The following is a 23239-nucleotide window of genomic DNA, read 5'->3' on the forward strand; positions in this document are numbered from 1 at the left end:
CCTGGCGCTATGAGGCAGCAGTGCTAGCCACTTGCCACTGTGCAATCATAGCACCCACACTTAACTATTTTAAATACTTAAGTGCGGGTACTATGGGTCCTAGAGAACTGGGGTAAAAATCACATCAAAGAGTCATAGTTTAATACTGCATCAGCTGATCTAACTTGCAGTATCCTGCTTAGTGTATTTTAGACAAAGGCTATCTTGGCTAGACTAGTTAACTCATGATGTTTCCTGTTGACGTAAGATTATTTTGCCATTTTTTGACAATTATTCCTTAAACTCTAATGCCATGACTTTGATGATGGCTCAGTGATGTTATCGCTGGAATATTAATCGAGAAACTCAGCTGATGTTCTGGAGACTCACGTTCGAATCCTGACACGGCAGTTGATGCAATTTGAATTCAATAAAAAATATCTGGAATTAAGAATCTACTGATGGCCATGAAACCATTGCTGGAAAACCCATCTGGTTCACTCATGTCCTTTAGGGAAGGAAATCTGCCATCCTTACCCAGTCTGGCCTACATGTGACTCCAGAGCAACGGACATATGGTTGACTCTCAGCTGCCCTCCAAGCGCAACTAGGGATGGGCAATAAATGCTGGCCAGCCAGCGATGCCTATGTCCCATGAATGAATAAAATTAACAGGGCCCACAATGTGGACCTCTTAGAATACAAGCTCCCTGATTAAGGAAGTAATGACTTGTCCAAACAGGGAGACCTGTGTATATAATGTGGAGTGTCAGGGTTACTCTGTACGAGGCAGTACCTGTCTGAGTTTTGAAGGCTATGTAAATGAATCTAAGTTTGGTAAAGGGACTATGGCCTTGGAGGAATTATTTCAACTACAACCCACTAGGATGCTACCAGGATTTGATGGTTTGAGTTATAGGGAGAGACTGGATGGACTGGGACTCTTTTTCCTGGCACCTGGAGGTGATCTTCTACAGGCCAATAAAATAATGAGGGGCATGGATAAAGTTGACAGTCACCATCTTTTCCCAAAAGTAGGGGAAGCTAAAACTAGAGGGCATAGGTTTAAGGTGAGAGGGGAGAGATACAAAAGGGTCCAGAGGGGCAATTTTTTCACACAGAGGGTGGTGAGTGTCTGGAACGAGCTGCCAGAGGCAGTAGTAGAGGCAGGTATAATTTTGTCTTTTAAGAAGCATTTATAAAGTTGCATGGGTAAGATGATATAGAGGGGTATGAGCCAAATGCAAGTAATTGGGACTAGCTTAGTGGTAAAAACTGGGTGGCGTGGACAAATTGGGGCCAAAGGGCCTGTTTCCATGTGGTAAACCTCTATGAAGCTATGACTCTATAACCACCATTTTAATGAGTAAATGTAATGCCACTAAGCCAAACTGCAATTTCAACAGTCTACTGAGCAGAGCATCGGCCACACAAAGACCCGCGCTCAATGGAACCTGTTGGGTAAGTTTGAGCAAATCTATATGTGTGGAGCCATGACACTCGGTTGACTCCCACAAAAAGCCTTGAGTTGTCAGCGTCCCTGGTTTCAGCCATGAAACCCTCCCAAAGCCCATCATCGTTGTGACTTACTTTGGCTGTTGGCCTCTGAAAAGCCCGATTTTCACAGGCCCGAAACCACAGCACACATGATTGGGCGGGCATTTGGCATGTGGAATGTTAATTGGTCAGGCAATAGTCTAAACATTTCAGCAAGCCACATAGCTCAGGCGAAGAACCTACCAGACGCAATGAGTCACGACAGGTCTAACCAAAGAGCTGTTTGGGATCAAATAAGGAGACAGGTATCCTCGTGTGTTCATATATTATTTATTACCGACATAACAACAATTCACCTACAGGATTACAGTCATATCACTAATTGAAATATGTGTTTGTGAAAAGAAAACTAGCTGTGGTGTTATAAGGCCTCTCACAATATTTCTCTTTCTTTACATTTTAAAGTTTTGTTTTGCATTTAATCTCCCTCTCCTCACATGCGGCCCTGGGTGTGAGGTGATACATCCTCAGAGTGATTTCCAGCTAAGGTCTAATTTTACAGATTCATTCTCTCACTTGAGAGTCTTGCCTATCGATGACGTACTTGGAACATTTGGGCATGTGGTGACTGATCAGAATTTCCTGGCCCAGTCTTCAAATATGCACTGTCAGGAGCACAAAATCAGAATCCTACCCTCCCAACTTCCAAAGGGGTAACCCATTTCCCTTGGCAATTCCCAAAGGGATAACCCATTTCCCTTGGCAATTCCCAAAGGGATAACCCATTTCCCTTGGCAATTCCCAAAGGGATAACCCATTTCCCTTGGCAATTCCCAAAGGGATAACCCACCTCCCTTGGCAATTCCCAAAGGGATAACCCATTTCCCTTGGCAATTCCCAAAGGGATAACCCATTTCCCTTGGCAATTCCCAAAGGGATAACCCACCTCCCTTGGCAATTCCCAAAGGGATAACCCATTTCCCTTGGCAATTCCCAAAGGGATAACCCATTTCCCTTGGCAATTCCCAAAGGGATAACCCACTTCTCCGCAGGTGTCTTTATTTATACGGTTGGATGAACTTGGACTTGTTGAAGGGATGGACGCTGTAGTGCTGAGAACTGAAGGCAAAGTTGCCCTAGTCCCAGGTGACCCTTTTGTGGGGGGGCAGAGCTGACTGGTGTTGATTTAACCCAAGGATCGCCACACCTCAGGTGAGGGGCAAGGTTGAGAAGGTGAGGCCTTCGTGAATAACCTCAACCGATGTGGGAATTAAACTCGCGCTGTTGGCATCATTTCACATCCCGAACCAGCCGTGCAGCCAACTGAGCTAAATGATCCCCCCAGGAACACAAACAGGCCATTCAGCCCCTCGAGCCTGTTCCATTGCCGCTTAACTAGATCTTTAGCTTAGTTTTAGTTTAGTTTAGTTTAATTTATTTATTAATGTCACAAGTAGGCTTACATTTTCCACAGTAACTTCATTGTAGTGTGAATGTAAGCCTACTTGTGACTAATAAATAAACTTAAACTTAAAAGTAGCTGTGAAAATCCCCTAGTCGCCACACTCTGGAGCCTGTTCAGGTACACTGAGGGAGAATTTGGCATGGCCAATGTACCTAACCAGCACGTCTTTTGGACTGTGGGAGAAAACTGGAGCACCTGTAGAAAGCCTATGCAGGCACAGGGAGAATGTGGAGACTTTACACAGATGTTGACCCAAGGCGGGAATCGAACCCGGATGCCTGGTGCTGTGATTAGCCCTTTGGTGAATCTATATCTTAATAGCCTGTCTTGTTCTACTCGCCTTAATATCCATAACCTAACAAAAAAATCAAGCAAATTCAGCTTTGAAATTTTCAATGGAACCCCCAGCCGCAATAGCTTTTTGGGGGAGATTTCTATTTTCATAGAATCCCTGCAGTGCTGAAGGAGGCCATTCAGCCCATTGAGTCTGCACCAACAACAATCCCACCCCAAGCCCTGTTCCCATAATCCCATAATACTTTCCCCTTTGACCTATGCATCCTGGAGGGTAAGGGGCAATTTGGCACAGCCGATCAAACCAACCTGCACATCTTTGAAGTGTGGGAGGAAACGGGAACGCTCAGAGGAAACCCATGCAGACACGGGGAGAATGTGCAAACTCTACACAGACAGTGACCCGAGTCTGGTATCGAACCAGGGTCCCTGGCGCTGTGAGGCAGCTTGTGCTAACCACTACTGACAGTAGATGCATGTTATGAGTAAAGCTGCCCTACAGCATTGCCTTTGCCCCCAATTTCTAAAGTGTGTCTCTTTGTTGCTGGCTATCAGCTTTCTAAAATATGATTAGAGTGACGGAGATTCAGGATTCAGCTTCTGGCTGAAGACCGACATAAACAGAACCTGGAACCTGGGAAGAGAACAATTGCAGAGGAGTACCTGCCTCTGGAGGGGGCAACTTTCCTAAGACGTCACTGAATAGAATCATAGAGGCCCTACAATGCAGAAGGAGGCCATTCGGCCCATCAAGTCTTCACCAACAGCAATCCTACTCAGGCCTTACCCGCTCCCCCCCCATACATTTACCCTGGCTAGTCCCCCTGACACTAATGGGCAATTGATCATGGCCAATCTACCTAACCAGCACATCTTTGGACTGTGGGAGGAATCGGAGCATCCAGAGGAAACTCACGCAGACACGGGGAGGATGTGCAGACTCCACACAGACAGTGACCCAAGCCGGGAATTGAACCCGGGTCCCTGGTGCTGTGAGGCAGCAGTGCTGACCACTGTGCCACCCAACTAACACTGCCAATTTAGTGTGAGTTTACATCCAACTCTGGATCATGAAAGCACATACCCTGGGAATAGGGAGTTAACCCCCTAAATTAATTTGACTTTCGTCCCATTGACTAGGAGTGTTTTCGAGACCAGATTACAGACGCAGTGTTCCAATCTGCTGCATTCTTTCCGCTCCCCATTCCACCATGGTTTAACTTAAAATTAAATGTACAACTAAAGGGGGGACATTTCCCCTCCGTGCTCACAGACAACAACAACAATCTGCATTTATGTAGCCCCCTTAGCTAGTAAAGCATCCCAAGGCGCTTCACAGGAACATTATCAAACACAATCTGACACCAAGCCACGTGAAGAAATATTGAGATAGGTGACTAAAAGCTTGGTCAAAGAGGTAGGTTTTAAAGAGTGTCATAAAGGAGGGGGAGGGTGGGGTGGGGGGGGGGGGGGTGGTGCGGAGAGGCAGAGAGAAAGAGAGAGAGGGTTAGCGCCGTGTCAGCAGAACTCACAATCACCGATGAGAATTGGGAAAGGACAAGGAGCCAGATAGGACTGGAGGAACGCAAACATCTTGAATTGTTCTGGGGCAGGAGGAGGTTAGAAGAATGAAGAGGAGGCCCTGGAGTCTGTGTAAAGGTGAGAATTTTTTACATCCATGTGTTGTCTCAGAGACAGAGCCAATGTAGTCAGTGTGCAAAGGGGTGTTGGGTGAATGGGACTTGGTGTGAGTGCAGCGACAGCAATCCTTCAGGAATAAACATGTACCGACTGATCATAAAGAGCCTCTAGGCGGTATGAAGCCACTGAGAGAGCAATGAATGGATCTTTTGTATGGATCTATCCTCCCTGTAGCTACTGATTGTTGATTCAGGCAGCTCCTGCCAACAAGCATTTGTAGGGGGGAAAGACCAGAATGGCTTTAAAACATAAGAAATAGGAGCAGGAGTAGGCCATCTAGCCCTTCGAGCCTGCCCCGCCATTCAATAAGATCATGGCTGATCTGAAGTGGATCAATCCCACTTTCCCGCCTGCTCCCCATAATCCTTAATTCCCCTTGTCTATCAGAAATCTTTACCTCCCACTTCACTGGTTGGGATCTCACTGTGCCACACACTCTCCGCCAACTGGGGTCTCAGGCTTCCCGCAGTGCCACCCTACAACACGTGGTCAGGAGGAGGGTGAAACAGGAGAAACCCCGGATGTCAGGGACATTGTGGACGGAGCCTCACTCTTCGTATCTCACAGGTGGGCAGACAACAGGTTGCATCTCACCACCTGACCATTGCCATGATGGAGACTCAGAGCGCCCTCTTTGTGAGGTGGAGGGAGGAGGTCAGGGGTTGTTTGAGGGGTCATTGTTGGTGCTGTGAGGGAGCTCTGAGTCTGATTAGTCTAGAGTGGAGTCTGTTCCTTGGTGCGATAAGCAAATAAATAGCTGTATTTCCAATACACGCAGATAAACAGCAGACCGTCTGACTTGGACTAAAATAAATAAATCAGGATCCAACCTCCATCCCTCTCCCTCCCTACTACCCCATACATTTTATTTGTCTGGCACAGTTGGGACCCGTTCCGTACAGATGTCGATGGGTTAGACAGAGAGGAAAGTATAATTGCAAAGTCAAAGTGTATAACTGTCCATGCATACAAGCTCACCTGCCAACGTTTACACAAAGATAAGATAAATGTTAGAATAATAGAGTTGCGTAGCACAGAAGGAGGCCATTTGGCCCATCCGTACCTGTGCTGACTCTTTGAAAGAGCTGATCATATTATTCTCGGCCCCGAGCGCTCCAGTCCCAAAGGCTGGGGGATGTTTCCGTTTCACGCACTGGGCCAGAGGTGGCTCATTAAACATCAGCGTCGGGTGTGAGTGATCTTCTGACATCACTACCAAGTTCAAAATTGTGACAAGAAAAGGGATGAGCAGGGGTGGGGAGTGACTGCAAACAGGTAAACGTAACTCATCTTTAGTCATCACACTGGGATCACAGATCAACTGCACCCCTATCTGCATTTCACAATAAATTATTTCAGCAACCAAAATACATTGTAGCTACTTGTCATTGAGTATGCGACTTGTCTAAAAGGATCTGCTTGGCGGCAGCAGGTTTGGATCTTATCCATTGGATCCGGAGGCAACATCAACCAGTCTTGAGGACGATGATTCACGAGAGATCCTTAAGAATGGTGATGCTTTCAAAAGCAAAGGGATCAGTTGCTGTTTTTGCTCGTAATCCACCAGGACGCTGGAAATAATAAAGATAAGAATATTGTTTTGATTTCATTTCATTCATTTTTGTCACATGTATACAGTGAAAAGTCTCACGCACCATACAAACAACGCATTCCGTTCACAGAGAAGGAAAGGAGAGGGTGCAGAATGTAGTGTTACACTCATAGCTAGGGTGTAGAGAAAGATCAACTTAAAGCGAGGTAGGTCCATTCAAAAGTCTGACGGCAGCAGGGAAGAAGCTGTTCTTGAGTCGGTTGGTACGTGACCTCAGACTTTTGTATCTCTTTCCCGAAGGAAGAAGGTGAAAGAGAGTGGCCAGGATTTTACTGGGATGCCCACCCCGGAATTGGGGCAGCGAGGCTCACAGAACAGAATTCTCCGTTAGCCTCGGGTGGAATTTTACAAGCCTTGCCCAAGCGAGGAGTGTAGGCAAAGTCGATGCTTGGGAGGCTGGTTTGCGTGATGGACTGGGCTTCAGAAGCCCAGTCCATCACGCAAGGGGCAGCGCTGTGGCACAGTGATTAGCACTGCTGCCTCACAGCGCCGGGGACCTGGGTTCAATTCCTGGTTCGGGTCACTGTCTGTGTGGAGTTTGCACATTCTCCCCGTGTCTGTGTGGGTTTCTTCCGAGCGCTCCGGTTTCCTCCCACATTCTGAAGGAGGTGCCGGTTAGGTGCATTGAACCAAACAGGTACCGGATTGTGGCGGCTAGGGGATTTTCACAGTAACTTCATTGCAATGTTAATGTAAGCCTTACTTGTGACGAATAAACAAACTTTTACATTTAACTTTACATAGCAAATAGGAAATGGAGTCAAACTTTGAGCCTACTCCAACACGCAACAAGATCATGGCTAGTCTTCTCCCTCTGTCCCAAATTCCTGCACTATCCCCACATCCCTCGATACCTAAAAATACTAACAACCTCTGTCTTGAACCTATTCAACATAAGAACGTGAGAACTAGAAGCAAGAGTAGGCAGTCCAGCCCCTCGAGGCTGCTCCGCCATTTAATACGCTCAAGGTCTCAACTCCACTTCACTGCTCGCTCACCAATAACCCTTCAAAGCCTTATTAATTAAAGATCTGTCCACCTCTCCCTTCAAATTACTCAGGCAACTGAGAAGCTAGAGAATTCTAATAATCCTCAACTCTTTAACTATATACCCAACGGGCCATTTCCCCCCATCCCCTCTCCTCCCCCACCACCTCACCCACACATGTTTAGAAATGGTGATTTTTGGTTAATGTAAGAGATTCTGATTTTGACCCCTGACCTAATCATCGAATCCCTACAATGCAGAAGGAGGCCATTTGGCCTGTCAGGTCTGCACTATGACAGCATTTTACCCAGGCCCTATCCCCATAACCCCACATTTATCTTCCTAACTCGACATCTTGGGACACTAATGGGCAATTTAACATAGCCAATCCACCTAACTCCCTCATATTGGACTGTGGGAGGAAACAGGAGCACGCAGGGGAGAACGTGCAAACTCCACACAGTCATCCAAGGCTGGAATCAAACCCAGGTCCCTGGCACTGTGAGCTTTTTGAAGTGAAGTGTTCCAATTTTTTCACATTTTCATTTGGCTGGTTACTGCCAACAACAAGCACTCACAGGTGACGTAACCAGGGGGAGGCAGTGGAAGCAGATACAATAGTGACTTATAAGGGGCGTCTTGACAGATACATGAATAGGATGGGGATAGAGGGATATGGTCCCCGGAAGGGTAGGGGTCTTTAGTCCAGTTGATACAGGCTTGGAGGCCCTGTTCCTGAGCTGTAATTTTCCTTGTTCTTTGTAACAGTGAGGATAGATTCAAGATATGAGTTATGTTGCCTCTATTCTTCCACTTAGCCCCATTCTCAATCTAAAACCTCTATAGCTTTGTTCAGGAGAGTTACTTTTAAAGGTCGGATAGTTTGAACCTTCAGTTTAATTGCACCCAAGTCCGTATATTCAAATCCTAGCAGAATTCAATCAGTCATCCATCCTTCAGGGCGGAGTAGGATGTGCTAGAAACAGGGAGATCTCTGGAAAATTCAGTGCACTTGTACACGTCTCACAACCTTTAGGACAACAGCAACACTTCTCAGTAACACAGAGGACAGTTTAAAGCACAGGAATGTAAATGCAAATACGACAAGCTCTTAACAATAACATCATTGACGGGAATAAAGTAGAAATCGGAAGCAATACGCACATCTTGAGTTAAACATAGATGTGTAGATGTCTGATATCCAAATCCAAATAGCTATTAACAATAACAAGTTGACTTTATGCAAATATCTTTCTGCATGTACGCACAGTAATCTAATTCCCCATGTCAGGTTACCAGATCAAAGGTCAATTTTGTTTAAGCCAAGAGTATTCAGGGATCCGGATTTACAACAAGTTAGCATACAGAGCACCCATGATCCTATTGAATGGTGGAACACGTTTGAAGGGCTGAATGGCCTCCTCTTATTTCGATAGATGTTCCTGCAACTTTGGCTGTCATCCTCTGCTGTGGGCAGTCTCACTGGTTAGAATTTTCCATCTGTGCCCGTCCCAAGCCTGAAAATTCCTGCCCGAGGACTTTTGAACTTGCCCATCCCACCCACATTGATTCCCCCGGCGAGCAGGACTAGGGAATTTACCCCACTGTAGAAAGGGGGAACTTTAGGTGTGAGTACGACTTCGCTGGGTCAATATAACCTTGATGTGGAGATGCCGGTGTTGGACTGGGGTAAACACATTAAGAAGTCTCACAACACCAGGTTAAAGTCCAACAGGTTTATTTGGTAGCAAAAGCCACTAGCTTTCGGAGCGCTGCTCCTTCATCAGGTGAATGGGAGTTCTATTCATAAACAGGGTATATAAAGACACAAACTCAATTTACAAAGTAATAGTTGGAATGTGAGTCTTTACAGGTAATCAAGTCTTAAAGGTACAGACAATGTGAGTGGAGAGAGGGTTAAGCACAGGTTAAAGAGATGTGTATTGTCTCCAACCGGGACAGTTAGTGAGATTTTGCAAGCCCAGGCAAGTCGTGGGGGTTACAGATAGTGTGACATGAACCCAAGGTCCCTGTTGAGACCGTCCTCATGTGTGCGGAACTTGGCTATCAGTCTCTGCTCAGCGACTCTGCGCTGTCGTGTGTCGTGAAGGCTGCCTTGGAGAACGCCTACCCGAAGATCAGAGGCTGAATGCCCGTGACCGCTGAAGTGTTCACCACCACTCTTGCTTGTTGAGCGGTGTTCATTCACCCATTGTCATAGCGAATTGACACTGCTATGTTAATTTTAAAAAGAAAACTAAGTGTCCAACAGGTGGGGAAAATGAGAGATTTTCTCGCTTGTCTTTCATCACCGTTTTCTGCTCTGTTTGTTTGCACTTACTGTAATTAAGAAACAGTGAGAAGTCTCACAACACCAGGTTAAAGTCCAATAGGTTTATTTGGTAGCATGAGCTTTCGGAGCGCTACCCTTCATAAGGTGAGGGGTAGCACAAGTTTTCTGAATGTTGCTTCTTTATCTCCACATAAGACAAATAAACCTGTGCCCACCCCAGTCCAACACCGGCATCTCCACATCATCAAAATTAAGAAAAGTACTAAGATACAGGACCACAAAAATAAACATTTTGTTCCATCTGACTGAGGTCCAGTTTGTGTTGCACAAGTTTCTTGCAATGTGAGCGAGATTTCCCCGCTCACTTTTTGGGTGCATTTAGTCAGGTGAATTTTCTGGCGTTCTGTGCTACAGAGTATCCCCCCCCCCAGGGGGGATAAGAACATAAGAAATAGGAGCAGGAGTAGGCCATCTAGCCCTTCGAGCCTGCCCCGCCATTCAATAAGATCATGGCTGATCTGTCGTGGCTCAGTTCCACTTTCCGGCCCTCTCCCCATAAACTTTAATCCCCTTGCCTATCAAAAACCTATCAACCCGCGTCTTAAATATATTCAGCGAGGCAGCCTCCACCACTTCAACGGGATACACACCACAAGGTTGGGGAGGCGGGGGTTGGGCCTAATCCGACCCGAGAGGCCGGCATCAGAAGCGCACCATTGCGGGTGTGCTGATCTCGCAGTAAGATCGTCGCGTGGACACTGCCCCCTCTCATTGCCGGCCTCCCAATGTCTTCCCCAACCCTCCCTCAGTGGTTAGCCTCACCCCCACCTCATGGACAGCCCCGATCACCCACTGTGAAAATCCCCCAGTCACCACACTCTGTTCACATACACTGAGGGAGAATTTACCACGGCCAATGCACCCAACCAGCACGTCTTTCAGACTGCTGGAGGAAACCGGAGCACCCGGAGGAAACCCACGTAGACACGGGGAGAACGTGCAGACTCCGCACAGACAGTGACCCAAGCTGGGAATCGAACCCGGGACCCGGTGCTGCGAGGCAGCAGTGCTAACCACTGAGTGCCACCGTGCCGCCCATATTACACATCTCTCATGAATCATACGGGTCAAAAGAGGGAAGTTAACCTTCTCGCACTAGCATCTAGTTTCGACCATTTTCATCACCCTATTCCGCCCTGCTGGGCTACATTTTGTTTGATCTTACTGAAATTAAGAAAAGTAGTAAGATACAGGACCAAGAAAAATCATTTTGTTTCATCTGAGTGGGGTTCAGTTTGTGTCGAACAAGTTTGTGGTGTTTAATTGTGGTATTTTACTGTTAATTTCTTAAGTTCTGTGTTTGTGAACTCGAGATAAGAATTAAGAGGAAAAGGAATCTGTAACTGCCAGAGAGATCTTCCTCGATACAATCAGAATATTCCAATACAGAAACATGGAATTCAATTTGTCCATTTATGAGATGCTGAAGGTGGCATCGCTGGGTGAGACCTCCCAAATGTGCATTGTTCCTAAATTCTGATTCACTTTCCTGATCCTCATTCTTCATTAATACATACTTTTCCCACTTCCCTCCATTGTTGTACCCACCTCCGCGCCAGTTGCCCCTATTACCAAGGTCCGTAAGTGGCTATTTAAATGCAGTTGCATTCACTTAAATTGACTGAACGGGCTGCACGCCCAACCTTACCGGCACATCCCCCTTTACCACTGCGTTCACCTATTCGGAATCTGCGTGGAACAGACACGCCCTACAAATGTCCAATGCGGGTGCTCCAGTTAGTGAGGAGTTAAGTGCCGAGTGTCCGACAGCTCTCTGCTTGAGATCGGTGATGAGGGGGAGGGAAGGAGGGTCTGCTGCCACCCTGCCTGAGATCAGTGAGGGGGAAAGGGTGGGGGGGGGGGGTCTGCTGCCACTCTGTTTGTGAGGGGGAGGTGGAGGGGCCCTCGATCAGTCTGGGTGGTGGAGGGGGTGTGGGGATAAATGGATTGGTAATGTTGTGGAGGTGGGGCAATGTCGGTGGGGGCCAGGGGGAGGCATTATCCAGCCCGGGAGCAATGTGGCAGGGGAGCCACATTCTATCTTTTTCTTTCTGCGCGTGCGCAGTTGTAGGCTCCAATCAGAGTTGCAGGATTTTGGGCAGGTTAAACCCTGGCCTCTGCACCACGATTCAGAATCGCTGATATTTTTTCAGGCAGAGTATGGGGGGGGGAGCGCCTGAGAACAGGTCTAAAAGTCGGATCCGAAACACTCCCGGTTTCAAGTCCGCGCAGTAGTTAGAATCAAAATGGTAAAACAGGGCCCATAGAGTCATAGAGGATTACAGCATGGAAACAGGCCCTTCGGCCCAACTTGTCCATGCCATCCAGTTTTTAACTACTAAGCTAGTCCTAATTGTCCATGTTTGGCCCATATCCCTCTATACCCATCTTATCCATGCAACTGAATGCTTTTTAAGAGACAAAATTATATTCACCTCTACTACTACCTCTGGCAGCTTGTTCCCGACACGAACCCCGCTTTGAGTGAAAATAATTGCCCCTCTGGGCCCTTTTGTATCTCTCCTGATGAAAATGATCAAAACTAGATGCTAGTGCGAGAAGGTTAACTTCCCTCTTTGCATGACTCATATAATTCATGAGAAACATGCAATGCAGGCAGCGCAGTGGCACAGTGGTTAGCACTGCTGCCTCACAGCGCCGGGTTCCAGGTTCGATTTGGGTTCGGGCTTGGGTCACTGTCTGTGCTGAGTCTACACGTTCTCCCCGTGTCTGTGTGGGTTTCCTCCCACAGCCCGAAAGACGTGCTGGTTAGGTGCATTGGCCATGATAAATTCTCCCTCACTGTACTCACTTTAAGCCTATGCCCTCTAGTTTTAGACTCCCCTACTTTTGGGAAAAGATATTGACTATCTAGCTGATCTATGCCCCTCATTATTTTGTAGACCTCTATAAGATCACCCTTAAGCCTCCTACACTCAGAGCAAGAAAGTCCCAGTCTATCCAGCCTCTCCTTACAATTCAAACCATCCAGTACTGGTAGCATCCTAGTAAATCTTTTCTGCACCCTTTCTAGTTTAATAATATCCTTTCTATAATACGGTGACCCAGAACTGTCCACAGTAAATTCTCCCCTTCCCACAGACACAGTATCCCATCCATTGTCAAACATTTATTTAAACCACAGAAGGTGATAAGAAGAATTGGTGACCAAAGGTTTGGTTAAAGAAGTAGGTGGTAAGAAACATCTGAAAAGCAGGAACAAAAAGATAGAAAGGCGAAACACTTGATCCAGCATTTGGGGCTAAGGCAGCTGAAGGCAGGGCTGTCAAAGTGACTGAAATGAGGGGGAAGGGGTTGAGGAGGGCAGAATTGGAGGAATGCAGAGACTTGGAGAGTTGTAAACTGATGAAGGTTACAGAAATAGAGAGAAACAAGGTCATGAAGGGATTTGAAAACTAGGATTTTTTTTTAAATCAAGGCACTGTTGGTACAGGTGGCAAAATAGCTCAGTGCGTAGTGCATCAAAAAGATTTGACTTTGATAGCAGAGTGAACTAATCAAAAGGATCCTAATCATTCCCTTTGCCCCAGGCCTCCTCTGATCCATAGCACTGTAATAGATTTCCTTCTGTCCTCTGTTCCCTCAAGAAGCTATCCTCCTCACTCGGGCAAATCCATCTACGCTCAGCTGTTCTCACCTGTCTCTGGGAAGGGGACTTGATTTCATTTCATTTTGATTTGATTTGATTTGCTATTATTGTCACAAAGCATTGTTTCCTGCGCGCTGTATAGACAAAGCATACTGTTCACAGAGAAGGGAAGGAGAGAGTGTAAATGTAGTGTTATAGTCAGAGCCAGGGTGTAGAGATAGATCCATTCAAAAGTCTGATGGCAGCAGGGAAGAAGCTGTTTTTGACTCGGTTGGTACATGTCCTCAGACTTTTGTCTTTTTCCCAAAGGAAGAAGGTGGAAGAGAGAATGTGCGGGTGCGTGGGGTCCTTAATTATCCTGGGAAGGGAATTTGGAAAGGGTACTGTGTCTGTGGGAAGGGTGCTTGGATGGTTCACAGTTGTCTGTAGGAAGAGGGGTTGGATGAGGTACAGTGTCTGTAGGAAGAGGGATTGGATGGAATACAGTGTCTATGGGAAGGGGACTTGGATGGGGTACAGCCATAGAATCATAGAAACCATATGATGCAAAAAGAGGCCATTCAGCCCATCGAGTCTGCACTGACCACAATCTCACTCAGGCCCTACCCCCGTATCCCTACATAGTTACCCACTAATCCCTCTTGGGACACTAAGGGGCAATTTAGCATGGCCAATCAACCTAACCCGCACATCTTTGGATTGTAGGAGGAACCCGGAGGAAACCCACGCAGACACAGGGAGAATGTTCAAACTCCACACAGACCGTCACCCAAACCGGGAATCGAACCCAAGTCACTGGAACTGTAAAGCAGCAGTGCTAACCACTGTGCTACCGTGCCACCTGGGATGGGGAGTTGGATAGGGTACAGTGTCTGGAGGAAAAGGGGTTGGATGGGGTACAGTGTCTGGAGGAAAAGGGGTTGGATGGGGTTCAGTCTCTTTGGGAAGTGGGGTTGGATGGGATACAGTGTGGGAAGCGGAATTGGATGGAGTACAGTGTCTGTAGGAAGAGGGGTTGGATAGGACACATTGTCTGCGGGAAATGAGGTTGGAAAGGGTACAGTGTCTGTAAGAAGAGTGGTTGGATGGAGTATAGTATGTATGGGAAGGGAGAAGAATGGGGGTACGGGATCTGTGGGAAGGGGAGTTGCAAGGGGTACAGCGTCTGTGGGAAGAGAGAGGGATGGGGTACAGTGTCTACTGGAAAAGGGGTTGGATGGGGTACAGTGTCTATGGGAAATTGTGGTGAGATGGAAGTGGACCTCCCCTGTTTACTCTCAGACATGTGCCAGGGGATCATTTAGACCCGGCTGAGAGTTCAGTCAAGGCCTGTGTTAACAGCTAAACTGAATGATGGCACCTCTGACCATGCAGCATCCCTCAGTTGTCCTCTAGATCCTACATGTGGCCCTCCTATACTTTAGGATTCACCCTTGAGGTCACCTCAGCGAATACCGTGAAACCTCTTATGCGATAGGGCCTTACCAGGAAGCAGCATAGTTGTCATGAGTTCTGGTGTCTCCAGGAAGTCCACATTGTTTCTCTGGAAAGCCTTGCTGTAGTTTGCTTGCAAGTGGCTGTGGGTTCCACACATTGAGTTAGTATCCCGTAAATCAGTGCGAACGGTTCACAATTGACTTCACAATTGTTACAAAATTTGAGCTTACACACAAACCCTCACACGTACAGTTTAATGTCCAACGTATTTCTCCTTCTCTTCAGTTCTCTCTCCCTACAGATGCTGCCAGACCCGCTGAGATTTTCCAGCATTTTTTGTTCTTGTTTCAGATTCCAACATCTGCACTATTTTGAATATTTTCCCCAGCTCACTGAATCAGTCTTTCGCAGAATCCGTACAGCACAGAAGGAGGCCATTCGGCCCATCGAGTCTGCATTGGCCACAGTCCCACCCAGGCCCTATTCCCGTAATCCCTCATATTTACCCTGCTAATCCCTTTGACACTAGTGTTAATTTAGTATGGCCCATCCTCCTAACCAGCACATCTTTGGACAGTGGGGGGAAACTGGAGCACCCGGAGGAAACTCACGCAGACAGGGGGAGAATGCGCAGACTCCACACAGACAGTGACTTGAGCCGGAATCGAACCCAGGTCCCTGACACTGTGAGGCAGTAGTGCTAACGACTGTGCCACTGTGCTGCCCTCCACTGCGTCTCCAATTAGAATTAATAAACTGAAGCGTTCAAAGGAAATGAAAAGGAAACTCTCTTTGGAATACCTCTGGGATTTTCATAGTTCTGGTGTTGCGTCCAATATGGGCGGCAGAATGATTAGCACTGCTGCCTCACGGCGCCAGGGACCCGGGTTCAACTCCCAGCTTGGGTCATTGTCTGTGTGGAGCTTGCAAATTCTCCCCATGTCTGTATGGGTTTCCTCCGGGTGCTCCGGTTTCCCCCCACAGACGTGCTGGTTAGGGAGCATTGACCGTGCTAAATTCTAACCCCCCGCCCCCACCCCCCCGTGTATCCGAACAGGCGCCGGAGTCTGGCGACTAAGGGATTTTCACAGTAGCTTCATTGCAGTGTTAATATAAGCCTCCTTATGACATTAATAAATAAACGTCATCAAGGCAATGTATCTTCAATTTCTGGAGGCTCCAGGGCAATCCTGGAGAGTTGGCAACAGTGGTCTCTGAGTGACGGATGATTCTGTTTCCTGGTGGCCAGTCAGCTGGAGGTGAAATTGGTTCTATTTTGTTCTTTTGTCCGTTTCGTCACGAAAACTGCCAACAATTTATTGCTATCAGCATAGAAGCTACCAGTGGAGTGCTGTCTCTCTGACAGATTCATAGCTTATCCCCTGAACTGTGCCCCAGTGTGTGAGTAATGTGTTCAGAGAAAAGCTGCTTGTTATAGAGCGCTGCCCCTTCATCAGGTAACTCACCTGACGAAGGGGCAGTGAGCGCTCTGAAAGCTAATGGCTTTTGCTAACAAATAAACCTGTTGGACTTTAACCTGGTGATGTGAGGCTTCTTACTGTGTTTACCCCAGTCCAACGCCGGCATCTCCACATCATGGTATAAGATAAACAGAACATGCTTCATCACTCTGCGACGTCATTGACCGTCACTGCCAGACAGACACTGATAACACCATCCCTTTAGTGAGCTCTGACGTAATCCACTCCGATTGTGAGCGTGCACTTGAACATGGAGCTGTGTGCATGAATAGACTCTTTCTATACAAATGAAGGAAGTCAGTGTCTACCTTTTTGCATCTGGGTTTAGGGTTCCCGCGTATGTGTTTATTTATTTGTGTTACGTGTAGGGGAGAACGTGCAAACTCCACATAGACCCATGCTGGGAATCGAACCCAGGTCCCCAGCACTGTGAGGCAGCAGTGCTAACCACAGTGCCACCGTGGCACTATTAATAATAAGTATTAATACAAATATTAGCCATAATTTAGTATGTTAGAATTACTGGCTCGATAGTCTTATTTATACAAGTTCTTTGCATTCCAAAGAACATAGATCTGCTGTCTGGGACTATGTATGTGTCTGGTTCTTGATGTCTGATGTCTGGATCCATATGTATTTCAGGTTTCTGGGACTATCTGTCTGGGCCCATGTGTATGGCTGTGGTTTCTGTGGCTACCTGTCTGGGCTGTGGTTTCTGGGACTATCTGTCTGGGCCCAGGTGTGTGGCTATGGTTTCTGTGGCTACCTGTCTGGACTGTGGTTTCTGGGACTATCTGTCTGGGCCCATGTGTATGGCTGTGGTTTCTGTGGCTACCTGTCTGGGTTGTGGTTTCTGGGACTATCTGTCTGGGCCCATGTGTATGGCTGTGGTTTCTGTGGCTACCTGTCTGGGTTGTGGTTTCTGGGACTATCTGTCTGGGCCCATGTGTATGGCTGTGGTTTCTGGGGCTACCTGTAGGCCTGGTATTGTTGTGGGAATTTCTGGCCCCCTTTTATTTTTGCTTTGTTATTTGACTTGTGGAAGCAGAAAACTAAGGTGGGATTTTCCAGCCACACTCACCCCAAGACCGAGAAATCCCACCACAGGTCAGCGGGCCTTTGCGTGGTCTTGTCCCGCAATTCCTTAGCGGGCGGGATTGGAAACCTGTCACCGGCAGTAAAACCTGGCCCGCTTTCGGACAGCTCTGAGCTGGATCAGTAATAATGGTCTTACCTCCTCCACGAGGTCCTGTCCTTCCAGAACTCATACACTATGAAGCAGGTCTCATTTCCCAGCTTCTGAACCGAGATGCTGGATGGGAAAGAACAGATCAAATATCAAACTAACACAAGGTATAAACTTACTCTTCATAAAATCCATCCAGAGCTTCCCCCAATGAGCCCAAAGCTATAGATCTCTTCAGTTGGAATCCAAGTATTACAGCTGTTGAGCTGGGTTTGTGGGTAGAGAACATGCAGCAGTGAAAGAGGCCACTCGGCCCAAATAGTTTGTGTTGTTTTCTACATGACCTTCTTCCCACACCTCTTCCTCTGGGGTGGCACAGTGGTTAGCATTGCTACCTCACAGCGCCCGGGACCTGGATTCCATTCCAGCCTCGGGTCACTATCTGTGCATGTTCTCCCCTGTCAGCATCAGTTTCCTCCGGGTGCTCCGATTTCTTCCCACTCCAAAGATATGCAGGTTCAGTTGACTGGTCATGCTAAATTACCCCTTAGTGTCAGGGGGATTAGCAGGGTAAATATGGGGACGGAGTCTGGGTGGGAATGTTGTCGGAGTAGGCTCGATGGGCTGAATGGCCTCCTTCTGCACTGTAAGTTTTCTATAACTCTATGAATTCTGCACTGACCACAACCCACCCAGGCCCCATCCACATAGCCCCATGTATTTACCCTAGCTGGTCCCCCTGACATCAAGGGGCAATTTAGCCTGGCCAATCCACCAAAACTGCACATCTTTGGACTGTGGGAGGAAGACTTGGAGCATCCGGAGGAAACCCATGCAGACATGGGGAGAGCATGCAAACTCAGCACAGACAGTGACCCAAGGCGGGAATCGAACCTGGGTCCCTGGCACTGTGAGGCAGCAGTGCTAACCACTGTGCCACTGTGCTGCCCTATCTAACCCTATCAACATGACATTTGGTTCCTTTCACCTTGTTAACTAGCATCCCCTTAAACAAAGGGTTTTGTGGTTCAGTGCATAGTGTCTCTGTCCCTGAGCTCAAAGCTCCAGGTTTGAGTCACACCCTGGACCTCATGACCAAGAAAGATACGTTCACATTGCGTACGCAGCAACACTGGGGGGAGGGGGGGTCAGTAACAGAGGATTGTGACAAATCCAGGTTCACACTGGCTACCTGAGGGCAATCTCAGGGGCAACCAGCATCTACTGGACTGCACCCCTGTGACTGGAGACAAAAAGACTACACAAATAAAGAACCACACAAACAAAATGGATGCAACCCAGTGACGTTGTGAACAGGTGACATTTATCCAGAGCTTCCAATCTAGATCTCTAGAGATTGAATTGACTGGGTCTGTACTCGTTAGAGTTTAGAAGGCTGAGCGGGGGATCTTATAGAGACTTACAAGGTAATGAAGGGGATGGATAGGGTAGAGTTAGAGAGATTCTTCCCGCTTAGAAAGGATAGCAGAACTAGAGGGCACAGCCTCAAAATAGGTGGGGGGGGGGGCGCAGTTTAGATCAGAGTTGAGGAGGAACTTCTTCACTCAAAGGGTGGTGAATCTCTGGAATTCTCTGCCCAGTGAAGTGGTGGAGGCTGCCTCGTTGAATATATTTAAGTCACGGGGTAGATAGAATTCTGATAGACAAGGGAATTAAGGGTTATGGGGAGAAAGCTGGAAAGTGGAACTGATCCACTTCAGATCAGCCATGATCTTATTGAATGGCGGGGCAGGCTCGAAGGGCTAGATGGCCGACTCCTGCTCCTATTTCTTGTGTTCTAATGTTCTTATCTCTCTAATCTTGGGCAGTTTTATTTTTATCTGTACAATAGTGAGATTGTGCATTGTGTAACACTGTCTCTGGATGACTGGCATTCAGAACAAGATAAGCATCCCACTTACTGCAGACTGCCACACTGACTGGCTGCCGACTCCACGTACTGTTTCAGAGCTTGACGGAATTCCTCCACTTCTTCCTCCAGCACTGACATCTGCCGCTGCACCACCAAGATGTGCTGTGTAGGGGAAAGGAACGGGAAGTGTCGCATTATTTACTTGCCCCAGAAACGACACCAGCTTTTCAGTGTGCAGTAGGTTTATTTATAAGAGTTTTCAAATATCTCTGCAAGCCCAGAATATTTGCACCATGCTTACCCCAACTCCAGCTCGAGTCATTTCTATGGTGCTTGTTTACTTTGCTCTGAGTCCACACCCAGACTTAACCAATCAAGTACAGTAAGCATTGATCAATTACCACACTCACATAATTTTATAAATTCATTCGTGGAACATGGGCATCGCTGGCTGGCAAGCATTTATTGCCCATCCCTAGTTGCCCTTGAACTGAGAAGTTTGCTAGGCCATTTAAGAGTGCAGTTGAGACTTGCTGTGTCTCTGGAGTCACGTGTAGACCAAACCAGGTAAGGACGGCAGATTTCCTTCCCTAAAAGACACTCTGAAACCAGATGGGTATTTCCGACAAACAACAACGGTTCCATGGTCATCAGTAGATTCTTAATTCCAGATCATTTTTAGTGAATTCAAATTCCACCATCTGCTGCGGCGGAATTCGAACGTGGGTCCCCAGAACAAAGAGCAAAGAGAACAAAGAACAAAGAAAAGTATAGCACAGGAACAGGCCCTTCCCATGAAAGCCTGCACTGATCATGATGCCCTAACCAAAGCTTTAAAAAAACCTTCTGCCTTTACTTGGTCCATATCCCTCTATCCCCTCCTTATTCATACGTCCATGCAATGTGCTGGGTTTCTGGATTAATGGTCCAGCGATAATACCACCAGGCCATCGCCTCCCGCAAGTAACTGAACAGTGCAGGAAGGTCTTTAACTCCCCAGTGTAAAATTATGATGCCATTAAAGCTACTGTATAGGAAACAGCTTAATTAAACTCTTCCAGTGGGGTGAGAAGCTGGGGGTTTTTGGACCAATGAATGAGACCTGTGTGAGTGTATATCTTTCCTGTTCCTTGCTACGGGATCGCTTGGGAGCTGTGAAAAAAGGGGGAATCAGGTGAGGAACTTTCATTCCCCCATCGTGGTCTGAAGGCTTTATTCCCTCGACTCTTTTCCTTTTGGAATGAGTGATCATCCCTGCTTCCTCTTAGGCGATGAGTTCCAGGCCATTAGCGCTCACTGTGTGAGAGATCCTATGGATGATTAGCCCTGTTTGCTTCAGTCTCTGCAAAGGCTTCATTTCCTGATATTTCTGCCTATGCAATTACTTTAAATGCTAAGACTATAGGGGGGTAGCTAACACTGCTGACTTGACTACATTTTAAAATTCAAAAGGCATGCTGAGTTAGCTAGAAATTGGCTGCATTCCTAAAGGGTACACAATGCAGGCAAAACAAGCTTTTGATAATAGCTGCTGCAAGAACTTTTTTTGCAGGCAGAGACAGCATGAGAAAAATATTTCTGATAACAAGATAAGGATTGAAATATATTTTCGTTTCAGTACATGTTTAGTCTAGTTCTCAGATTTCGCTCATTTCCATACATGTTTTTGCCCAGACTGTTTTGGCTGGTAAGCGATTCTCCAAGTCTGCTCTCTTCTCATTTCTGTCGTGTTAATATTTTTTTAAAGTTTTGTTCAGTAAAACTATTTTAAAACTCGTCCCAAATGCTGTCCCCTCATCTATTTGAATGAGTAAATGGACCCTACGCTGTGTAAAAAAGTTCTTCCTCACATCCCTCCCACCCATATCTCTTATCCAAATCTTAATTATAGGTCCCTTGGACTTTACACCATCAGCTCATGGGAACAGATTTTCCACATCTTCCTTATTTATGCCTGCCACAATCTTATCTGTATTCCTTGGAGTTTGGCATGTTAGAATGTGACTAGTGATAACTTTGTATTGGGTGTAATGTGACCAAAGGGAACAAGATGTAAGGGTCAGCTGACCCAGTGAACCATGGAACCAATTAAAGTGATGTAACAGTCAGCTGATTAGGTGATTCACTATTAATAAGGAACTACGTAGAATTGTGGAGAGCTTGGAGTGGCCCAGGGTGATATTTCTTTATTAAAGCCTCTCTTTGATTTATAAGTTGGAGTAAGTTTTGTTGTGTTTTCATTAACCGCATTTTGAAGAGTTCCTTCTAAGGGAACACAGAAGAGTGAGGGGTCTCTGGAATTCTCTGCCCCAAAGGGTGCTAGAAGCTGGATCAACTGAAGTACTTAAAGTGGAGATTGGAGAAATATTTGATAGATCGAGGAATAGGGGGCTAAGGGGAAATGGCACAGAAAAGGGAGCTGACGTTGGCATAGATCAGCATGATTGTATTAGGCAATGCGATGGCACAGTGGTTAGCACTGCTGCCTCACAGTGCCAGGGACCCAGGTTCCATTCCCGGTCACTGTCTGCGTGGAGTTTGCACGTTCTCCCCGTGTCTGCGTGGGTTTCCTCCGGATGCTCCGGTTTCCTCCCACAGTACGAAAGACATGCTGGTTAGGTGCATTGACCCAAACAGTGCCGGAGTGTGGTGACCAGGCCTTACTTGTAGCTAGTAAATAAACTTTAACTTTGAATGGCGGGACAGGCTTAGGGGGCCTGGTGACCTAATCCTGCTTCTATTTCTTGTGTTCACCTCCTTCACAGACTGTGCCCCCCCACACCACCCCCCCCCCATCCTTCCCTGCCCTGGCTGCCATCTCCTGTACTCCAAAACTTGAAACCATTCCTGGTGGCACATTGGTCAATGTTTAGCAAGCAACTGGGACAGAGATATCAGTTTGAGAGTAACGTTATGTGAACTGAGTGGTGCCAAGAAGGGGCCCTGTATGGGGTGCCTGTTGTTGGCAGTATCGGAGACTTCAGTTTTCACCTCACGTCTCCCACGTTGTGTTTTAATGCTCAGCTATTTCTCGTGCCTTTCTGCAACTCCAAACATAGCCCCCGCCTTGTGTACTCTGCAGGTCTGGTTCAGTTCAGATACAGGTTCACCCTGCCCCTATGTGTTGAGCCATTGCCACAACACGTAGCCAGACAGGACCAGTGGGGTTTGTGAGACAATCCACCAGGAGCCAGGCTTCACTCAAACTTACAGATTTAGTCGCTTCTTCAATGACTTCTTCCTTTAGGGGCTCCAGTCTTGGGGTCTACAGTAAACGTAACAAAAAGGTTAGTTGGTCAGTAAGTTGGGCGTGACGCACAGTGAAATTTTATATTCAACGTGACGAGAAGGTGGGATATTTTCCACTTCTAGCGAGCAGCCTCAAACCAACCATTATAACATTTAAAAGACATTTGGACAGGTACACACGGACGGGAAAGGGCGCTGAAAAAAATCTCTATGGCATTCAGCCAAACAAAAACTGTCTACCTCAACGTATCAGTGACTTTGTCTTGTCTGTTTAACAGCCTACTCGTGTCACCACTCTTATAAGTCCTCCGCACCCCCCCCCCACCCTTAGATGAATGGAAAATCTGTGACACTGGGCGGAATTTCACCGGCACGTCTGCCTGTGGTTCGTACAATCCCGTCCCAGGCCAGTGGAGGATGCTGTTCTCCGAGCCTTGCCAGTTCCCGGGAATCGGGGCGGGCGTGCCGCTGAAATTCCAGCCAAAGGTTCAGAGGTCGAGTGTTCAGTCCCGCG

General features: G+C 47.1%; 1 protein-coding gene across 1 annotated transcript in view; it reads right to left on the reverse strand.

The window, feature by feature from the left end:
- Positions 1–4712: 4712 nt before the first annotated feature.
- The window catches only part of LOC145353815 (N-terminal EF-hand calcium-binding protein 1-like), a 136409-nt gene continuing 117882 nt past the window's right edge, over positions 4713–23239 (reverse strand). The window contains exons 9-13 of the mRNA XM_080204645.1: positions 22688–22741; positions 19526–19638; positions 17652–17729; positions 14985–15076; positions 4713–6507 (exon numbers count right to left, since the gene is read on the reverse strand). Coding sequence (XP_080060771.1) covers positions 6473–6507; positions 14985–15076; positions 17652–17729; positions 19526–19638; positions 22688–22741 — 372 coding nt within the window. The 3' untranslated portion in view covers positions 4713–6472. The remainder of the gene's footprint in view (positions 6508–14984; positions 15077–17651; positions 17730–19525; positions 19639–22687; positions 22742–23239) is intronic.

This window comes from Carcharhinus amblyrhynchos, chromosome 16 (assembly GCF_965287045.1).
Source record: "Carcharhinus amblyrhynchos chromosome 16, sCarAmb.v2.hapA, whole genome shotgun sequence".
NCBI lineage: Eukaryota > Metazoa > Chordata > Chondrichthyes > Carcharhiniformes > Carcharhinidae > Carcharhinus > Carcharhinus amblyrhynchos.